Here is a 20,992-nt window from a genome sequence, read left to right as displayed (position 1 = left end):
CCAGTACAATATCTCACGGTTCTCAACCAATCAGATTTGAGAACCAGAACGAACTGTTGTATAAAAATAAATAGTGATACTGTAAGCAGTATTTCAATTTCAGCAGATCAAATGTGTGGCATGGACCACGTCAGTGTAACAATTGGTCTGAGCAGCACTTTACCTATACTGTGAAACTGCCATCGACTGTTGATTTTCTCAGGTAGAAGTTGCAGAATTTTCTGAAAGGAAAAATAAGGACACACAGTGATTACGTTAAACTAATAACATACAATTCAAGAGCTCAATGTCAGTCATTTTTCACCCAATAATAGTAAACTGGTGCAAAAAAAAAAAAAAAAAAAAACATGCCTATTGCTAAGTTTGTATGATATTCTCTTCTGTCTCAGGCTACGTTTACACGACAACAATGTAGTCAAAAACGGAAAAGTTTTTCCCTTGCGTTTTTAAAAAGTTTCACGTATACACGACAACGTTTTCAAAACGATTCGTGTTTACACATATCCGCGAAAACGGCCAAAAACACTATATTGCGTATGCCAGGCCAGTAGTTGGTGCTGTCACCTTGTTAGTAAACAGTACCTGTTGCCGTGTGTATATGATGCGTCTCCACTGTTGGTTGTAATATTGGTGAAGTAAATCCACACTTTGCTGAAGAAGCGTTATCAAACTCTTAAACAGCAACAACTGTACCATGTACTCCGCCATTGTTGTGTATGTTTGTTCGCGTTTGCCATTAAAATCAACACATACTGCGCATGTCTACATACCTAACACGTACTACCCACGTGCATGACATCACCATTTTCAAAGATTCCCGTTTTGGGTTTTTACACGGAAACGATAACGGTGGCGTTTTCAAAAATATGCGCTTTCAGTCCCCAAAACACCATTGTCGTGTAAACGAACAGGCAAAACGCATAAAAAGTTTCCTATTTTTGGCTGAAAACGTTGTCGTGTAAACGGCCCCTCAGGTTCCTCCTTTAATGTACAGCAAGTCCACGGTTTTATTGTTCACCAGGCCAAAACACAAACTTTGCTCACAGAGAAGTAAAGTAAACCTTTTATTTATCGTTCATGTTTTGCTGCCCACTAGAGGTATGTGATATGTATCATATGATATAGTTACGTAACATCACTTAAGCAAGTGTGCCGTTTTCCTGATTATGAACATGCAAATGTGATACAGATTTTTTACAAAAGTTTAATATTGAGTTACATTTTAGACTTTTTTGACTTAAGTTCCAAAACTTAAGTCTTAAACAAATGGCTCCAAAAAAGGAACTTATTTTTTGTGCTTCTTAGAACAATACACAGCAGTTTTGTTCCTGAATAAATGAATGAGTTTATGAACAAATTAGAATGAATGAATGAATAAATGAATGAGTGACTCAATGATTAAAACTCGCTGCCACCTACTGCTGATTTTAGACACCATATTATTAGTGTCTATTTACAGACAGTAAGACGTGTCCCTGTTAAAGAGATACATACAGAGACAGGTGGGTTAAGATTCACACTAATGGACAATAATGGACAACGATAATGTCATCAGTGGCAGTGCATTATGAGTAATGCTATTATAAGACACTCAACCAAAGAACAGCAACATGGGATCAAGTCTGTCACCACAACTCAAAGAGTGGCATCCGTGACACTCTACAAGAAGAGAACACCATAATGTCACCATAATCTCACGTGCTATGTGACAGCCATCATTCAGTGTTAACATGTCATTCTCATTTACTTCCTGTGTTGATGTGGAACGTGATGACACACGAGTATGAGAGCTTTCAAGCACCTCTGTATTGATCTTCAGCTTGTGGAAGGACAGCTCTGGATTACAGCCTGTCATTGTCGTGAGGAAACTGACAAATAACTGGAGCTGATATCCAGTGGCGGGATCTGTTTAAGCCTGCACACTTGGGGATCGCAGAAGAAGCCTGAGGTTTCAGTAATGCTTCTTGCAGCGGTAACAGAAAGCGCTCCCCTGCCGTGCTGCAGCGGTGTCTGGGATGGCGGATTTGAGAAGGGTGGCGTGGAGTTTGCGAGCCGCTGCCGGTTGCCAGAGTCTGTGCTAATCTGCGGCAGCTCTCTAAGCATAAGGATGAAGCATTACCACAGGCTTTTCTGCATCGCCGTTATCCACACTCAGCGTGCTTACCACATGGTGAGCATGACTGAGAATACACCAGCCATGGAGTGATGGGCCTGAACCCCTCTTGGATTTACAGCTTCCACATGTCACCTCAACTTCTGAAGCAGCTCATTTGAGAGGAAACTCCTGGTCACTGTATATATTATATATATATATAAAACATTTTTATGACAAAATTCATCAGTAAAACCCCCTTGTGACTTTTTCGACCATGGTTTCGATTTACACTGTTTTTGCTGAGTACTGTAGCCAATCACAGGCATGTCTGTTAAGTGCACACTCGGGGATGCTCTCATTCTTACCAACAGTGTAAATACAATGTAAATAAGAGACTCATTATTTAGTGTAGGAAGTGTCTGGTGATGATGTGAGTTTGTGTGAGTGCAGAGCTTATGCTGAAACAAAAGTGAGTGGCAGCTTCAGTGATTAGAAATGCCACACTCTTTGCTTGATGTCTTAATTACTTAATGCATGCTTGAATAAATCTGTCACGTAAACAAGTCTTTAAGACACCCACAGCGCAAGTAATCACATTTCCACAATGAATTCGAGTTGAAACATAATAATTATATCATTTGAGTCAAAGTGACTCAAAATGAACTGCTCAACCTGCCATTCAATGGGCAATTCAAACGTCTGAATAAATGTTTTTGTTTGAATGTTGATTAATATTTATGAATATATGAAAATAAATAGTAACTATATTTAATAGTTTGGATTCTGCTGTTCATTTTTACCTTTAATAGTAATGTATCAAGTAGGTTTGTCACTAACAATTATTTTGGTAATCAAGTAATCTGTCGATTTTTCTGACGATTAAACAAGTAATCAGATATTTTTGTGGTAATAAAAATAGACCTATGCGAACAATAGACTTTAAAATACATATATAATAGCAATGAGGCAATAATAATTGGTTCAAATAAAATATCAAAAGCAATGTAATAAAACAATATAATCATTACTTACGTACATTATGTATTATATCAAATGCCTGCAGAGGGCGCCAAATGCCTGACGATTGTTTTTACACTTTACAGCGCAAACGAATCCTTGTTTAATATTGACTAAACATTTACTTCAAATGTCCACTTAATCTTTAATATTTAGCCACTTCTTTATGACAGAAACTTTTAATGAAGTAGCGATGAACAGTTTTTATATTTAGAAATATAATGATGTATTCTGCTGTGTTGGCATAGGTTTATAAATTATTTACCTTATAAATCTGATAGAATGATGCACATTGTTCCCAGATGAACGTTATAAGCAACTCAGACTCACAGCCTATGCAAAGATGGAGTTTGAGACAGTCCACTCATGTAAATGATGACTGTTTGTGTGGAGCAGCATTTACTGTGAATGGAGCCGCTCTGAGATGCGCGTAACCAGGGGTATAGCTACGTGGTGGTCATGATTGAAGCTTGGCCACCGCTCCGGCCAACCCTGTTGTGCAAGCATTTTGACCGCATTAACAGCTGACTTTTCTCTGTTCCAATAACTGACACTGGCACACTCTAACTGAACTTGAAGTTGTCACTTCACCTCTTAAGCCCCGTTCACACTAGCAGCGACTTTCGATGAGGTTGCTAGTGGGCGTTCTCAATACTGGTTGCCTTGACAGCGAATCAGGTTTCTTGCCGCTAAGTACAAACATTTTGGAGGCAAAAGACTAAATATAATCTAAATCTAAATTAAATCCGTATATACAAACAAAAATGAATGAGAACCAGAGCCTACTTTCTTCCATTGCGTATGTTTATCTACGGCGCTGAGAGGACAACGATCACATGAGCTATACCGTCTTCTTTCCTATTGGCTGTCGCTCCTGAAAGTCACTCTTCATTTGCATAAAGTTGAAGGATTCTGAACTTTGTCGCGTCGCTGGACACGCCCCATCCGGTCGCCAACGGCCGCTGTCTCTTGTGTCGCTGGAAATCGCCAGCTCTACATTGAAATGAATGGGATTGTGTCGCTTTGCTGTTGCGTGTCGCTTGTACTGTGAACGGGGCTTTAATATGGAACAAATAAACTCAGATGGATATAAGTGGACATGGCAACACTGCAAGCGCACACTTGGCGAAGCAGCTTTACGAGCATAAACAAATGTTTCTCCAGTTCAGACTTTTTTTTTGTTTTTTTTGGGAAATGAAAGGGATTTCTATATGTTATTTTTCCATCAATAGCCTAATAAAGCGATCAGACTTCCACACATAATAAAAGCGTAGTGGGATATTTGTGTCTATGTTTAGCTGTGCAATGTCGAATTTTGTGATCGGCCGTAATACCTCGCGATGAACTGAGGTGAGTGACAGCTTTTTCATGATTATAAAGAGAGTTTGCAAATGTGATATTGATTTTATACAGCCCTAGTATCAAGTAAGTGGGTTTTCTGTATAGTTTACAGCATTAGTTGAAAGAGATTTTTTCTTTCTTAGGGAAAAAAAAAAAAAAACCTGGCATGAACCAGACATATTTCCTGATATCACACATCAAATTAAGATCAGAATCTACTTTCCCTGGACAAAAAAAAAAAAAAAAAAATCACAATATCTTTGTTTTGTTCTAGAGAAGAAAGTAAGTTATAGATGTTTTGGATCAGTACAATCTACAGACTTGCTGAAATTTGATAATGTTTAGTTTTATATATATCAAGTGCACAGTAGAAATCAAAGATGGGATATAAGTTCAAGCAAGTCAAAGTCCATCCATAATACAAGAAAGTTAATGGCGTGGAAAAGGCAGTCATATGATACAAGGACCAGCAAGCAGTCTGAAAAACAACCAGGAAGATCAGAGATCACAGTCTGTGAACACATGGTTTGTACTACATGATGTTCAATCTCATAATTTAGCCCTCAAGGCACAGAATATGTAACACTGCAAATGCACTGCTGTAATAAAGGAAAGCCTCAAGCCTCAACAAGAAATACATATGTTAGACAACTCTTCTTCTTTATATAATATTATTTTCAAGAGGTTCATTTAGGCGTTTATCTTCCGGGTCTGAAATCGACATCGAGTCTAAGTCACACGGTGCCATGCTGAAACCCGGCTCACAGGTGTTCGTTTGCATGGCCCTGATTCTGACAGAGCAACAGGTTTTCAATCAATGACAGACACCTCTGACATGTTTGTGTGCGACAAGCATTTATTAGGTGAGAGATTTATGGAGAAGTTTTGCTACAAGATGTGCTACCAAATATAAAATTCTTACAAATCATTTATAAGGTTGAGTGCATTTAACTTTTGTGTATTACAAAACAAAAGGAAATATATTCAGCATAATGTAATTGAACAATAACCACCCTCAATTCTCATTTTAAATTAAAAATAAAAAGGAAAAATCTGTCCTGACAGGATGATTATAATTACTGTAATAAATGCCGTACATTTTACCACGTTTTAAGGCGTCGTATTATTTTTAACACTAATTTATGCATCATGTAAGTATTTGTATTTCTTTAAGTAGTGCAATTTTTTTTATAAAAAATAAAATAAAAGAAAGAAAGAATGTGTCCAGACAGGATGATTATCATTACTGAAATAAATGCACTTCATTTTTGAAAATCAAAGTCCATTCAGAACAACTTGCTGAATCTGAATGTTTACTGAATTAATATTTGACTCACTTGCTGACAGGATGTTTATGTGAAAATGAGTAGGTGACAATATACATTAAAAAAAGAGTTTTATTGTTAAAATATGCTGTAAAATAAATAAATAAATAAAAAATAGAACAATTCACTGACATGTAAAACATGTATAAACATACATGGACCAATATTAGTTATTTCAGCATTTATTTTTTAGAAAGTGTCTGTTTATAATGTGAAATAAAATCAACACTAATCTTTTTTTTTTTTTACATGGCAAAAACTGTAGATTTAGAAGTCAATATATATGAGAGTGTGTTCAACAAACACAACAGGGACAAAAAAAAAGTTCAAGCGATTGCCATTTGCTATGGTGGTACAGGCAACTGAATGATCTGAACGACTTTACTGATTTAATATTTTGTATAATGTGCCAATAAAAACCTATGATTAAACAACATACTGAAGATCAACCAATGATCAAGCAACATCTCGTTTAAAATTCAACAAAATTGCTCCACTGCAGTTACAATTTTAGAAAACATTGTTGCAATACCTAGACACTCCAGAAGAGGGAAGCAACTCAATACAAATCACTCCGATTCAACAAACGTGGTGATATTTGCACCTTTCCAAAACAGGGACAGTCAGAAAGAGAGACAGAGGAACAGGACAGAATTTCTCAATCAACAACTGACAACAGTACACTGATATTATACTAAGGGCATTATGTCACATTTTGCCAAGCATTGTCACATATTCATGCATTTTTGTCAAGTTCCTGCTCTTATTGTATACATTTACTTTTCCATCAAAACACACACACACACACACACACACACACACACAAATATCTATATCTATATATCTATATATACAGTATATGCAAACAAATGTATCCCAACTCATGATAAATACCTGCCGATGTAAACACTTAATTCTGGTTTCTTTAAATTAAATAAAAATCAATTTTAAATTAAATTTTAAATCAAATTAACAAATAAATAAGTTAGTTACAGTGTTAGTTACAGAGGGTTGCTTTGCAGCCTGAAATGAAGACGGACAGTTTTTGTTTTATCCAGCTGTATTTACTACAACATCCAAGTGAAAGATAAAACCCCAACATTTCAGAAAAAAATTAAAAATAAAAATAAAATAAACAGAATCACTGAGTGATTGTGAGGAGCACATGTGCTCCTAAGTTGAAAAATTTAGGGGCGCAATGCAAATTTTTCACATTTTGTGTTTTAGCTTAATAAGGGGATATATAGAGAAATTTACAAACACAATTACTTAATTTATCAGAATACAGAAAGTACACAAGGTTTTTAAATAATTTTGCTTCAGACTATTTAATAGGCTATTTATGTAATTATTTATAGTCCTATTAAATTTTATGAAGATTAGATATGTGACAGTGACAGTATCAACTTTTCACAATAGTCGTTGAAGCTTATCACGGTATATGGTTTTATCACAATATGTAATTTAGTAAGTAAAAAAAAGTGTTAATTACAGTGTTGTTCTCCTATCAGGTTAAATAACTTTATTAAAGATATTTTACTAAAGAAAGACTTTATTTAAAAAATGTATACAAAAAAAATAATTAAGTAAACAAGTGTTTCAAGATTAGAATGCAAAATATTAAAGTTCAAATGAATGAAAGAACAATAGGTAACACTTTACAATAAGGTCCCATTAGTTAACTGTAGTTAAAGCAGGTTAACATTAACTAACAGTGTGCAATAGCTAATTGTTGCAGTACTTAAAGTGGAAATGAAGCAGTTAGTCAAGTTTACATTATTTAGGAAAATAAATTAAATTTGAATAAAAAAAGATATAACAAACATGATTAATGTAACCATTTTAAAGAAAAAAGGCTGTTTTGTTATAGCTTTTGGAGCAAGGGCGCCGCCATCTTGCAGTACCACCGCGTGTGACGTCACGGGGTTGGTTCGCTCCGATGGCCAGTGAAGTAATAGAAGCATTTCTTTACATTTTGAACACACGCTTGTTTTGAAATGGAGGAAGATTACCTTGAAAGCACTTGCAATTGCCTATGCATTTGAGCCGATACGGCGATGGGACCGAGCAGTATTAGGGGTTGAAGAAACCACACCGGTAAAGTGCAGATTGGAAACAATACTCGTTTACGTGGATACTCCTCAAGACTGTCATTCCGACGTGCTTTGTGTGCATTTGCTGATGAAGGCGCGACAGAAAGCTCAATTTGGTAGCCTACTCGCGTGCTGTCCGAGCCGAGCTGTGGCTTTGTGTGCGTGTGCGGTACCGCACTGAAATCTATTCTGTGCTGTCTCACACTTGAATGGCTTAAAACACTTTAATATTTAAACTTACAAGGCTTAAAACACGTGAGAATGATAAACATTATTGAGGAAGCAGCACTGGTCCGATTGTTCAGATAGGTGATTAGTTAAACACTACGTCCTGGAAAGCAGGAAAGCTAATTGTATTCGCAGGTGAACATAAAATATGATACTGGTGAACCAGTCAGTGTAATGCATGTCTTAATGGTCTGACATAACAATAAAATGCGACATGAATGATATCGTATGAAGCGTTGTCTGTTTACATTATGTTGCGCCTCGCATTATGAAAACAATGTTTGGGATACCACGATCAAAACTTAGCATATAGACAGTTGGATGTTGAATATTCATCCAAATTATGGTGAAAACCATTATTTGTGTGTTAAAATAACATCCATGTGTTCAAAATGTAAAGAAATGCTAATATTACTTCACTGGCCATCGGAGCGAGGGCTCAACAGTCCTTTCAAGTTTGTCTTCCTCCATTTCAAAAACATTTGTGAGTTCAAAAAGTAAAGAAATGCTTATATTACTGCACTGGCCAATGGAGCGAACCAACCCCGTGACGTCACACGCGGTGGTACTGCAAGATGGCGGCGCCCTTGCTCTAAAAGCTATAACAAAACAACCTTTTTTCTTTAAAACGGTTACATTAATCATGTTTGTTATATATTTTTTTATCAAAGTGGGAATCACTTTACTAAATAATGTTAACTTAACTGACTGGTTCACTTCCACTTTAATATTATTTGTTAACGTTGATTAATAAAAATACTACTTCCTCGAGCTGAAGGGATCCCCCGAATTTGGTGCGGATTCGCCGCGCTGTTAATGAGATATGGCCTTTTAAAGTTTCAATGGTTTTCCATAGACTAAGCTTTAAAGCGTTTCATCCAGGTCGCCAGTAGCAAACAATGGAGCGCGCTCTGCTGGATAAACTCAGTAATTTCACCATTTCAAGCATTTTATCTGCATTATATGTTCATAAAAAAAATTTCATATCGGCAGCATATCGACGGCATATTCACCGATACCGATATATCGGCGACAGGTTCATATCGGCCGATAATATCGGCAAAACGATATATTGGTCGGGCTCTAAAAAATACAACTATTTATTGTTAGTTCATGTTAGCTCCATTAATAATATTAGCAAATACAACTTTTGACTTTATAATGTATTATTAAAAGTTGAAATTAACATGAACTAAGATTAATAAATGCAGTCATTGTTATTTCATGTTAACTAATGTAACCTGTTAAATGTTACCGAACAATAATAACGAATCAGTCAATATATAGGTAGGCCATGTTTTAGGTTAAAATAAAATTAAAAAAAATTTTAAGTTTGAAAATAAATACAGTAGCTTATTAAGTCTTTATGTATGAATTATTTGGTGCTATGGTGAAGACTAAAGCGAATATAAATATCTAAATGACTGTTTGAAACAGCTTTGTTTACAGGGTTACCGGGGTAACGGCTGCATTTCTGCCTCCGGCAGCGCCCTCTAGTGCCGAATGTGCGCATCTCCTTCACTTATACCGCCTTCTCATCTGTGCTATTTAAATTAGATTGTCGCCTTTTTAAAGTTCAATAATCATATGAGGCTGCATCGCTGTTTATCCATAAATAAATTGAAGAAATTAATACATTATTATAGGCTACCGTGTAAGTTAGGATGTTTACATTTTTTTTTTCGCACCCATGCTCCTAAGTACATTTTCCAGTTCGCACACATCTATTTTTAGTCGCAAATGCGAGTGAAATGTGAGTGAAATGCTCGCACTGACGAGCCCTGTTTAACAGGGTAATTAAAACAACAACAAAAAACTGCTCTTCCGGGCAGTTAAGGTAAATCAATTCCAGGGGGCAAATATTGCTGCTTAATGGAAAAAGTAATTTCTGATAAGTCCTACTTGGCTTTTGATTGCTGATCCATGAATGTATCCATTTATAAGCATGACTTACACAATTCAGACATAATGTCCAGATCAGCAGATCACACAGACAGACTGTTATCCAAAAAGTAAAAAGATCACATTCAACTAATTGTGCATAACCTAATTAATATTCGTGAGTTGGGTGACATCACAACCACCACAACTGTGTTAATATTATTAAAATGTATGTCCTTAATGTCAGACTCTGTTCCATGTTTTTCCTGAGGGACCTCCAGAGTGCCCACCCCCCTTCCCCATTGGATGTTATATGGCGTGAGGTCACGCCTTACGGAGGGGGGCGTTATGTCAGACTCTGTTCCATGTTTTGTCTGTGTCTTGCTCCCCAGGTGTTCCTTTCCCATTTTTAACCAGGTGTTCCCCATGATGGTTTATTGCTCCCAGGTGTGTCTCGTTATCCCCTCCTCCTGTGTGTGTATAAAATGTGCTCCCAGTCCCAAGTCTTCGTGTGAACGCCTTCCTGTGTTCGTCTCCCTTGGTTCATGCAAATAAAGTCCTGTCAACATATTCTCCAGCGTCTCCTCGTCCCTCGTGTGTGTGCAACGTGACACTTAATATATTTTAATAATGTAGTAACACATTTTCATAAAAGCAACAAGGCACTCAAGGCTGTATAATCCTTGAGCCATCACAATACAGCACAGTGCTTCAATAACACAAACCCAAAATATCAAAATCCAACAAAAGAGGAGAGCAAAAAAAGAGCCTGCAAAAAACTCCCAGTCAGACAGGGGGATCTGATCTACTAGAATCACAGGGTTAAGGTCATTTAGATTGACAAGCAAAGGGGAAATGAGTGATGAGAGGGAGGGAGAGAGAGGGAGAGAGAGAGAGAGAGAGAGAGAGAGATGAATTTGAAACAGAACTTTATTTCACAGCCATCTTTACAAACAAGAGTGAGGAGAGGGAGGGAGAGAGAGAGAGAGAGAGAGAGAGAGAGAGAGAGAGAGAGAGAGAGAGAGAGGTAGAGTTACAGCTCCTTGTTCTCTTATTTATGACCTTTTTGGTCCATTTGCATACTGATGCGTCCTAATGGGCCTAAATTGACATCACTGATGGCCAATCGAGAATGGCTCATGAGAAAACAGGCAAGAGTACAAATGGATTGCTCACTGGCAAAACCCTTTTCATACTCTAATAACATTTGCTACAGGAGTTATCATATTAACACGCTCTCATCGTATTAGGGCTGTGCTGATTCAATTATATATGATGGATTATGATTATTTCTCTCATGATACTGCATCAATACTTCAGACATGTGTGTGCAATCATATCACCCATCACAGACTCCAGACTGCAAACATGTTTTCTGCCGGTACGACAAAGTTTTGTCAGCGGTAACTGGTGCAACCACCGTATTGCCCAACACATAAGCTGCCATTTCTGTTGCGAAACATCAAACAAACTAAACAAAAGCGTAACAAAACCGCGCTACTCCATTGAGCTGCGCAGTGCGGACTGAATATCAGCTGTCAGATGTTAGTCTGGAGCCCTGCATCAACATTTTTTCAGTCTACGTTCACGCAGTGTTTTGGACTGACAACCAGATCACCTCAAGTAAAGTTCTGTGCAGCTTGGTGTTCTTGATTTTGTCTATCTAAATTCAGCCAATTTTCTAAGTTACATACCTTTTCTTGTTGTGAACACGTATTATTGGTGCACAATTGGTCTAAGCCAAGTAAGTTATAGAGTGTGGCTGCCACTCTCTTTCATAACGCAACTGTTTATGAACATAACCATATTTAACATTCAACCACACAACCGTATTCTGCGTTGCAGTCAGAGGTGCTTCCATGAGGCTACAAACCGGATAAAAGTAGAGGAACATGTCCATCAGCAAAGTGCCCCTTATTCACTAGAGACTCAGCAGTCAGCAAAAAATCCAAGCTGAGGGACAGCACTGACCCAGGGACAGAGCAGTCAGATGGGCTTCAGGAAGGAGGCACAGGACATGAGATTAGTGATTCAGGGATCAGAGGTCTGATGAAGCTGTGGAGTGACTGACAGAAGGGCCTGAGACCACAGCATCCGGGAAAAGCAGGTCAGGCAATCCAACAAGTTTCTCACAGACGCTGAATTTCTACAACAAACATTCTCCTCTAAGCAAGAGATCACATATACTTCATATAGGTTATTTAAAATGCAACTCTGTATGGTGTATTTGTGTAAATTAAAGTATGGCTTGTTTAAAAGTGTTGTGCATGGTTTAACTTTAATGACATAAAGGCTTTTTATTTTTTAATTGATTAGCGATTTTTTTTTTCTTGTTCAGTTGATTAATCTGAATATTTTCTGATTAGTCGATTAATCCTTTGGTTAACTTACCAATAAATAATAACAGTAACTTCTGCCAATAAACTTTATTCAAATTTGCAGGTGCAAATATGGGACTGACAACTGTATTCTAGTGCTGTGTGAACGCAGTCTATATTCTGCTATTAGTTATAGGGCTCAAAAATGAGGACTGACCGATGGCACGGGGCCAGCATGAAAGACGTTGGGGACAGTTGATGGAAAGTTTATCATTTGCACATTTTTAAGCCTTGCCAATTTAAACATTCAAGCTATTGTAATTAAAGCATTCGAGTGCAAGAAGTTGTGAAATGCATCTACATTCAGTAGAGAGCAGAGAGTCGCATCTCAGTCAAGGCGCAAGCCTCGTACTGCGTTTCTTTACTGTATGCATCTTCTTGCGCTTGAAAGGACAAATACATACAAAAGTATGTCAAAATACCCGTTTTGGCGAGTATCCTCAAAAACAGTTGTCTCTTAAAGTTACTGCATCTAATTTACCAGCTGCTGTCGCTGTCCTTAATGTTAATTTGTTGCTTTAACAATGATTAATCTATATTTAATTTATACAGTGAAGAATATGCAATGTTATTTTACATTTGATTAATTTCTGTACCTGAACACATACAAACCTAAAAACCTAAAGCATTGTTTAATTTGTATCTTTGTTCTGTTTATTTGTGCTATTGATTGTAATCTGTTCATTTGTTCTTTAATAATGTTTGAACTTTTTATTTGTTAGTCTATTGGTTAGAATTGAGAATTGTACAATTTAACTGGTATCTAAAATGTAGCTTATTTATTACAATACAAGATAACATGGGTCAAAAACAATGATAACAACAACTATTATTCTTTGTGGCAAGGCCAGTGAAAATATTGGCAGGGCAAGTAAAAATTTGTAGAAACAATCTTGAGTTACCATGAATAGTGTTGAGTATGATTTACTTCAATGGAAAATGGCAACTGTAATTGTAATATTTTTCTGTTATTTTTGGGAGCCACTGGAACAGTGATAAAGAAAAAAGACATCATACCTGAGTCTGTGAACAGGACGTTAACAAAGGCTAGAGACGCTGAAGATGGACGCAAAGAGGAGAAAATACTATACAGGCAGAGCAAGCTCACTGTTCACCATGTTCGAAATATACTGTAGGAATAAAATATAAATATTAACTTGGGGATGAGGGTTTATATTAATGTGTCAATTTTTTGACTGTCTTCAGAAAAGTTTAGATGGTATTTTCTTTTTTTAATCTCGCCTCAGTATAATGCATATTAAAGGGATAGTTCACCCAAAAATGAAAATTAGCCCATTATTTACTCACCCTCAAGCCATCCTAGGCATATATGACTTCCTTCTTTCAGATGAATCCAATCGGAGTTATATTAAAAATTGTCTTTGATCTTCCAGGCTGTTGAATGGCAGTCATCTGTTTAGTGTTGCGTGCATCAGTCCAAAAGAAGTGAAATAAAGCACATCCATCCATAATAAAAAGAGTCTCACACGGCTCCGGGGGGTGAACAAAGGCCTCCTGTAGCGAATCGATGCGTTTTTGTAAGAAAAATAACCATATTCAAACGTAATAATCACTTTAATCTAGCTTGCGCCAACAGTTGTACACAGAAGCAGCTCCGGGAGGATGACGTAAGATGTCGGCGTTGCGCAAACCAACGTTTGTTTACAGGAGCAAAGGAAGCAAAGTTTCCTTACTTTAGCAAAGGAAAACCAGTCTCCTCTTGGCTTAAATCGAAATCCTCTGACATTCTTCTTTACAAATCTTCGTTTTGTGCTTCTAATAAGTGACCGTTGTTTTGGTTTGATCTCTCCCCTGCGCTTCCGCATTCGTCACTTCTGAGCGGTGCATGCGCAACGCCGACGTCCAACGTCATCCGCCCGGAACTGCTTTCGTGTGCAACAGTAAGCGCAAGCTAGATTAAATTGATTGTTACATTTTAAATATGGTTATTTTTCTTACAAAATCGCATCGAATCGCTACAGGAAGCTTTGTTCACCCCCCGGAGCCATGTGAGGCACTTTTTATTATGGATGGATGTGTTTTATTTCACTTATTTTGGACTGATGAACTGCAACACCCGCTGACTGCCATTAAACAGCTTGGAAGATCAAAGACAATTTTTAATATAACTCAGACTAGATTCATCTGAAAGAAGAAAGTCATATACACCTAGGATACCTTGAGGGTGAGTAATTCATGGGCTAATTTTCATTTTTGGGTGAACTAACCATTTAAAGGTGCATTAAGCGAATTTTGGCAAAATATGTTGATATTTGAAAGCACCAAAACAAACACGCCCATACCCCAAGAGGACCTCGTCCCTATTTTGATAACTCCGCCTCACACGTACGTTCACAACCCTGGCAGCGACGATGGCGGAACCTGCTATGCCTGCCGGCCGCAGCTTATTCAAGCAAAAGCCAACACAGATTAGTTGTGTGAAACAAAGCAAAATCAAGGTAACTCATCTACCAAGAAGAAACAAAGCAACCTCGGCATCCAATTCCCTTCCGCTCGACTTCTCTCCACCGCTGGAAAGCTGCTCCAATATTTACGCGGGTCCTACTCTTGCCTGATCGTAACCCTTCTTTTTAATGTTTTGTTCCTCTGAAATGTTCCTCTTTTTTTTATCTGCAATCTCTCGCTATCTATAGTCGATCTGCTAATATCCGTCCTGTGCACTCACTGAGCGCCCTCTTCTCCCTGTCATAACTAGACACGCCCCTTACTGCTGATTGGCTGTGAGTGTGTTTTGGGACTCGGTCCAACACTGTGGTCAAAAGCGTTTTTCAAATATTGCTTAGTGCACCTTTTAAGTAGTGTTTCAGCGATGTGCTACTTTATTTAAAGCGGTAACCAAGGAAACGCATAAGCGCCACCTGCTGTCACAGACTGAATCTGCCTCTCATTCAGCCCGTCTGCTGTTTTTGTTTCATGCAAATGTTTTATGTAACATAATTTCATAGATAAAGTTATAGAGAGCGAATAAACAATTAATAAATTTGCTTTACATTTTTTTATAAATAAATACATAAATAAATAATTGACAACCAATATTGGAATTAGCCAATTTACTTGTACATGAAAAATGCAGAATCAAAAAACAAAACAAAACAACAACAACAAAAAAGGTCGAAATCTGAATCAGCCATGAAAAATCATGATCCGTGCCTCACTAATTAAAATACAAAATAAAAGGTCTCAAATTGGAAGTACAATCTGGGCTGTCTTTTTCTATCAGTTCTTCAATAGGTAGATCTGGACTTTCATAAAGGCCGAGGTCAGCGATCTTGGGCTTAAAAAGGTTGGTGACCACTAGGGCTGCCACTAACGACTATTTTTATTTTGATTAATCTATCGACTAATTTATCGATTAATCGATTAATCTACACTATTAATTTCCCACACAAAAAATCAACAATTTTACTTAAAAAACACTTTTTAAAGGAGTATTTACCAGAAATGTTATTTACCAGAATTTATTTAGGAGAAAAATGTAAATGTGCAGTATTTCTGAAAAAAAAAAAAATAAATAAATAAAAATTAATTAATTAATTAATTAATTGTAGATGATTTTGATTATTAAAATTTAATGGAACCATTAAAATGGAATCCAGACGCATGTAAATAATTAAAGCGCATATACTGTATTAGAACTGCATCGCATATAATTATTTAGCTAATTAAATCGTAGCGTTTGTGAATTCACAATTATGCTTAATTATGATTTGTAAATGGGTTTAATATATCATGCAGCCTTGGGAAACAGTCTAATAATGTGTTTTATGGATTCTCGTACTGAAATGCACCACTTCCGGTATTTTGCCGGTTAGTCAACGCGAGCAAAATGAAGTCGAGGATTTAAAAAAATCGAATAGTCAAATAAAATCGATGAATCGCGACAGCCCTAGTGACCACTGTCTTAGAATGTGATGCATTCATTCATTGATGCTTCAAAAGCATATGTTCCCATTAATATTATTGTATAAAATAGAGTAGCATGGGCATTATGCTAAATATCTCCTTCTGTGTTCCACAGAAGTCTTTTTTTTTCTCATTTAGCTAACACTTTGTGCCAATTTGAATCTAGTCATAAAGATCTCAGATTTCATTCGGCTCTTAAGAGAAACATTTGGGCAGGACCACTTTAAGAGGAGATGGAAATGCCATGCAAATGTGTCTTGTTCGCGCCAACCATCACCCTCCTACCATAAGTGGCTCTTTGTGTGTGTGTGTGTGTGTGTGTGTGTGGCACCTGCGAGCGGGAGATGGGTCTGTGGGCAGCCCACAGTAAGCTGTGGGCGGAGAGGAAGACGCCATTATGTGCCCATCTGGATGCCAAAGGAACTGCCTTAAGCTAATGACTATCAAGGGTGATAACAGTGCTCTCATTCATCATCCAAGGAGCTTCGTGAGCAGGATCAGTGTGCGCTGGAGACAAAAGAATGCTCAAGTTAACTACAGACCGTAGTGCTTGTATTGAGTCCAGAAGAAAGGCAGGAAAGTTTATCTGTTTATTGTGCAGCGCTGCAATGCATGACAAAGCCAGATGAAATGCAGCCATGCCCTGATTTCACTGCATATGGAATAACAGCAAAAACATGTCCTATACAGGCTCAACGCATTAAGTTTTTAGCATCACATTATTTGTCTGTCCACACTGAAAGCTGAAATGCTGTGTGATTCAGATTCAAAAGATATTTTCAATATAGCGCTGTGATTTGTGTGACTAAGTGTATGTGACCCACAGTAAAGAGCAACAGAAACAAAAAAGTTTCCAACAAAATGTCTTGGCTTGCACTTTGGTTAAAGGTGTGCTGGCATAGACGTATTAACATTTCTGGAGGTCACCAAGCTGCTATAGTATTCTCAACTGCTGGACACACTGGTATCAGGCAGCAGATCACACTGAGCTTTACCGCCTGCATTAATAGCAGTCGCATCGCTGCGCATTTGCATAAAGCTGCTCAACTCTGCCAATCGTTTTTGTGTCCATGTTGCTTTGAATCACTACCACAGGTCACTTTGTATCTTTTAAATGCTGTCATTGTGAATATGCCTGGGTTAGGCTGCTATCTACATTCTAAATCTGCTATTTGCACATTCATATATTTGTGCTAAAACAAAAACGAGATGATGTGCTGTGCAATGTTATTTCAGTATCCCTGATGTACTATTATAGTTTTTGTTAATATTATTTTCCCTGTTTTCTCTTCTCTCTATTTTGTATTTATTTATTTATGTGTTAATAGCTATGATAGTGTTTTAAAATCAAATATTTGCATAGCTATGACAGGAAACACTGGCATCTAAAATGGGTAATCTTAAAAAAATAAAGCATATACATAAACCCAAATGGGAAATAAAAGTTATCGCATGTGTCCTATGCTGTCCTAAACTCCTGAAACATTGGTGTCTCATATTTTAGACCAGTCAATCAAAAACAGGCATAGCAACAAATTAATATTATTCAACATATCTTGGCTTTTTACAGAAAATGTTCAGATGTAACCCCCTTTGTAATCATGAACATTTTCATAGGTTTTTTTCTCAGTAACAGTAATGGATTACAGTTACATTTATTTTGTAATTAAATTAGGTAACGCCATTACATGTAACTGGTTATTCCCCAACACAGCTCACGTGTCAAAACAAACAGCATAAGGTGTCAGTGATTCCACCTCCAGAGTCGAGAGTAGAGTCCACACTTTACTGTATAATGACAGCAGACTCTTCTCAGCCGCTCCAGCAACGGACGCAACCCGGAAAAACTATCGGCATGGATTTTTGCCACCGAATATTTGGTAAACCTCTAGTTCAATCCACTGAAATATATGTAAAATTGAAGTTTACTTAATTTATGTCGAGAGACTACATGAATCATTTTGTTGCAACTCTTATGGCGCTTTTCCACTGCATGGTACGGCACGGCACGACACGGCTCGCTTTTGGGGGGTTTTCCACTGTTTACAGTACCTGGTACTTTTTTCAGTACCCCCTTGGCTGAGGTTCCAAGCGAGCCGTACCATTACCAAAATGTGACGTGTAAACCCTGCTGATCACTGATGTGCCGGAGAGAATCGTCACTACCTGTTGTCATTGAACTTGCGACACGAGACACTAGACCCGCTAGATTAAATCAGCACAGCCAGCGAGGATCAAACGCAACAGTTTCGAACAAGCGCACCTTTTTTTAAACAACAAAATAATGGCTGTTTCATGGTCTGTTGAGGAAGTGCAGACGTTCCTCTCGTTGATAGTCGAGGAGCGGTCCAGCGAGGGCTTGATGGGACGACGCGAAATGAAAAAGGTGGTGCAACTATAACAACATGTCTATAATCCCGCCCACTCTAAAGCGGTACTAAACTGGAAACGCAAACTAAGCAATGCCAAGCCGAGCCATACCATGCAGTGGAAAAGCGCCATTACGGCCCCCCCCTCCCCTGCCGGACTGTGTTCACATTATATTACTTGGGTCCGAACCGCGGTTCGTTTGCGTCATCAAGCCAGCAGCTGTTTACCCCATTGCTTAGTAACGACGGCACAGGAGAAGGTGGCAAAATGCGTAGCATTGCTCTCTTCAATTTTATATTTATTCTTTTTGAACTGTTGGTTTTGTTTCCAAAGCTTCAGTACATAACGACACTTACATCTGTCTTACGAATGTACTGCAAATGCTCTAAAGAACGCTGAAGCGAACAGAAATGAGACATACAGCTCTCTGCTTGCAGCGCGTCAGTCACGTTTTTCAGGAAAGTGAGTGAAACACACAAACACACATTTTTATCAAATAATACGTCATTAATAGCGGTTCACTTCTACGATTTGGTACGATTACGTTCAAATCAGCAGCGAACCGTACCGGAGTTCACTTGAACCATACCCCAGACCACCCCTTTTAAGTGGACTCGGGTACGAACCCGGGTGCGCACCAAAAGTGCTAGTGTGAAAGACCCCTTACTGTGTGGTGGATTGTTATTTCCCAGCATGATTTGCATATGGCTGGATCAGGAGAGTACATGTTGAAATCAAGTTGTATTTTATGTGTTTTTGAGTAAAGGGAAAGACCTGTTAATGTTTAATGCTCAGTAATAATTGACATTTGTCAGTTTTAGTACTTGTTTAGGTTGTAGTTGGCTACATGTATGTTGCTTTACTAAGTGAGCAATAGCTGTGCTAATGGAAGTGCAGTGGCCAGTATCTTCCAACTTGTATGTGCAAGCTAAAATACATTGACTAAGTTAAACTAAAAATGTTAAATGTTTCAGGGTAGCTGAAATATAATTTTTTTGAATGTTTTATTTTAATTCAGTTAATGTTTATTTAGTTTCAGGTAACAAAAATGTGTTTTATGGTTTTAGTTTTTGTTAACGATAATAACCCTGGCGCCTTGTCATCAAACATGATCTTCAGCTTACACATTAACAAGACACAAACATGTGTGCGTGCTTTTGAAAGTGCATTTACTACATATTCACACACAGGAGAATGCAGCCATAATCCACAACTGCGGTAGATGTCTTGATGGTGCCAGACACAAAGAGAGAGGCACAGAGAAGGAGGAGGAGGAGAACAATACCAGCCCCCCACACCCCCTACCTGACAGCAGCCCGAGCGATCATCTCTCCTCTGCCGACCCATAAAAAAGGGGGTCAGACACCCACCACATGGAGGTGTTTGCCATAATCCCTTCCAGCGCGGTCACAACACAAAACAGCAGCCATGACAGGACAGGCTATGACACAGGGACGAGGGAGGAATGAGGACGTGCTGGTGGAGACGGGCCTGTTTAAGATGGAGGTTGTGAAGCTTTCATGCTGCATTAACAGTGTGGTGCTGCCACAGCATGAGCCTACTAATGGTTCCTCTCCTGCTGTCGCTGTACGCAGTCGCTCCGCCACACAGCCGCAGCACGCTGATGTCAACGTGAAAAGCTAATGAGATGTTCGATGTGCACAATTCCACTATTCTCATTTGCTGTCAAGAAAAAAAGCACATCTATATAAGTCAGCCATGATTAAATATTTAATAGCTCTTTTTTGTAGCCGACATTTTTGTTTTTATCTAAATAGGTCATATTAAATATAGGTCATATTTATTTTTATCTAAATAGGTCATATTATATATGTGTGTGTGTTTGTATTTTATTTTTCAGGTTAGGTTTATATATTTTTGTTTCAGATTTAGCAATTACAGTTAAAGCATGAGCTCAGGAATCATCAGAACATTCATTTTTGCTCGCGTCGACTAATCGGCAAAATACCGGAAGTGGCGCATTTCACGGACGAGAATCCATATAATTACAGTGGCTATAGCATTTCTGTCCTAAAGAAATGGCCAAATATTAAATATTAAGTGGACATTTGAATTAAATGGTGCTTGGTAAATATTAAACAAGTATTAGATCGCACAACAATGTGTAAATATAATCATTAGGCCGTTGGCGCCCTCTGCGGGCCTTTGTTGTAATGCGTAATGTACATTAGCTCTATTGTTTTTAATACATTGTATTTTAACAGTTTTGTTCAATAAAACCATATGATTTCTTGCTTTTGATACTTTATTCGAACTAATTATTATTGCCTCATTGCTATTATATATGTATTTTAAGTAATTTTAAAGGCTATTGTTCAC

At 37.8% G+C, this 20,992-nt stretch overlaps 1 protein-coding gene across 1 annotated transcript in view; it reads right to left on the bottom strand.

The window, feature by feature from the left end:
- Positions 1-20,992, bottom strand: part of LOC107657164 (Ral GTPase activating protein catalytic subunit alpha 2) — a 198,486-nt gene that overhangs the window by 122,071 nt on the left and 55,423 nt on the right. The window contains exon 4 of the mRNA XM_016445189.1: positions 164-221. Within this exon, the coding sequence (XP_016300675.1) occupies positions 164-221 (58 nt within the window). The remainder of the gene's footprint in view (positions 1-163; positions 222-20,992) is intronic.

This window comes from Sinocyclocheilus anshuiensis, unplaced genomic scaffold (assembly GCF_001515605.1).
Source record: "Sinocyclocheilus anshuiensis isolate Anshui unplaced genomic scaffold, SAMN03320099.WGS_v1.1 scaffold1891, whole genome shotgun sequence".
Taxonomy (NCBI): Eukaryota; Metazoa; Chordata; class Actinopteri; order Cypriniformes; family Cyprinidae; genus Sinocyclocheilus; species Sinocyclocheilus anshuiensis.
This window is presented reverse-complemented; position numbering and strand designations above follow the sequence as displayed.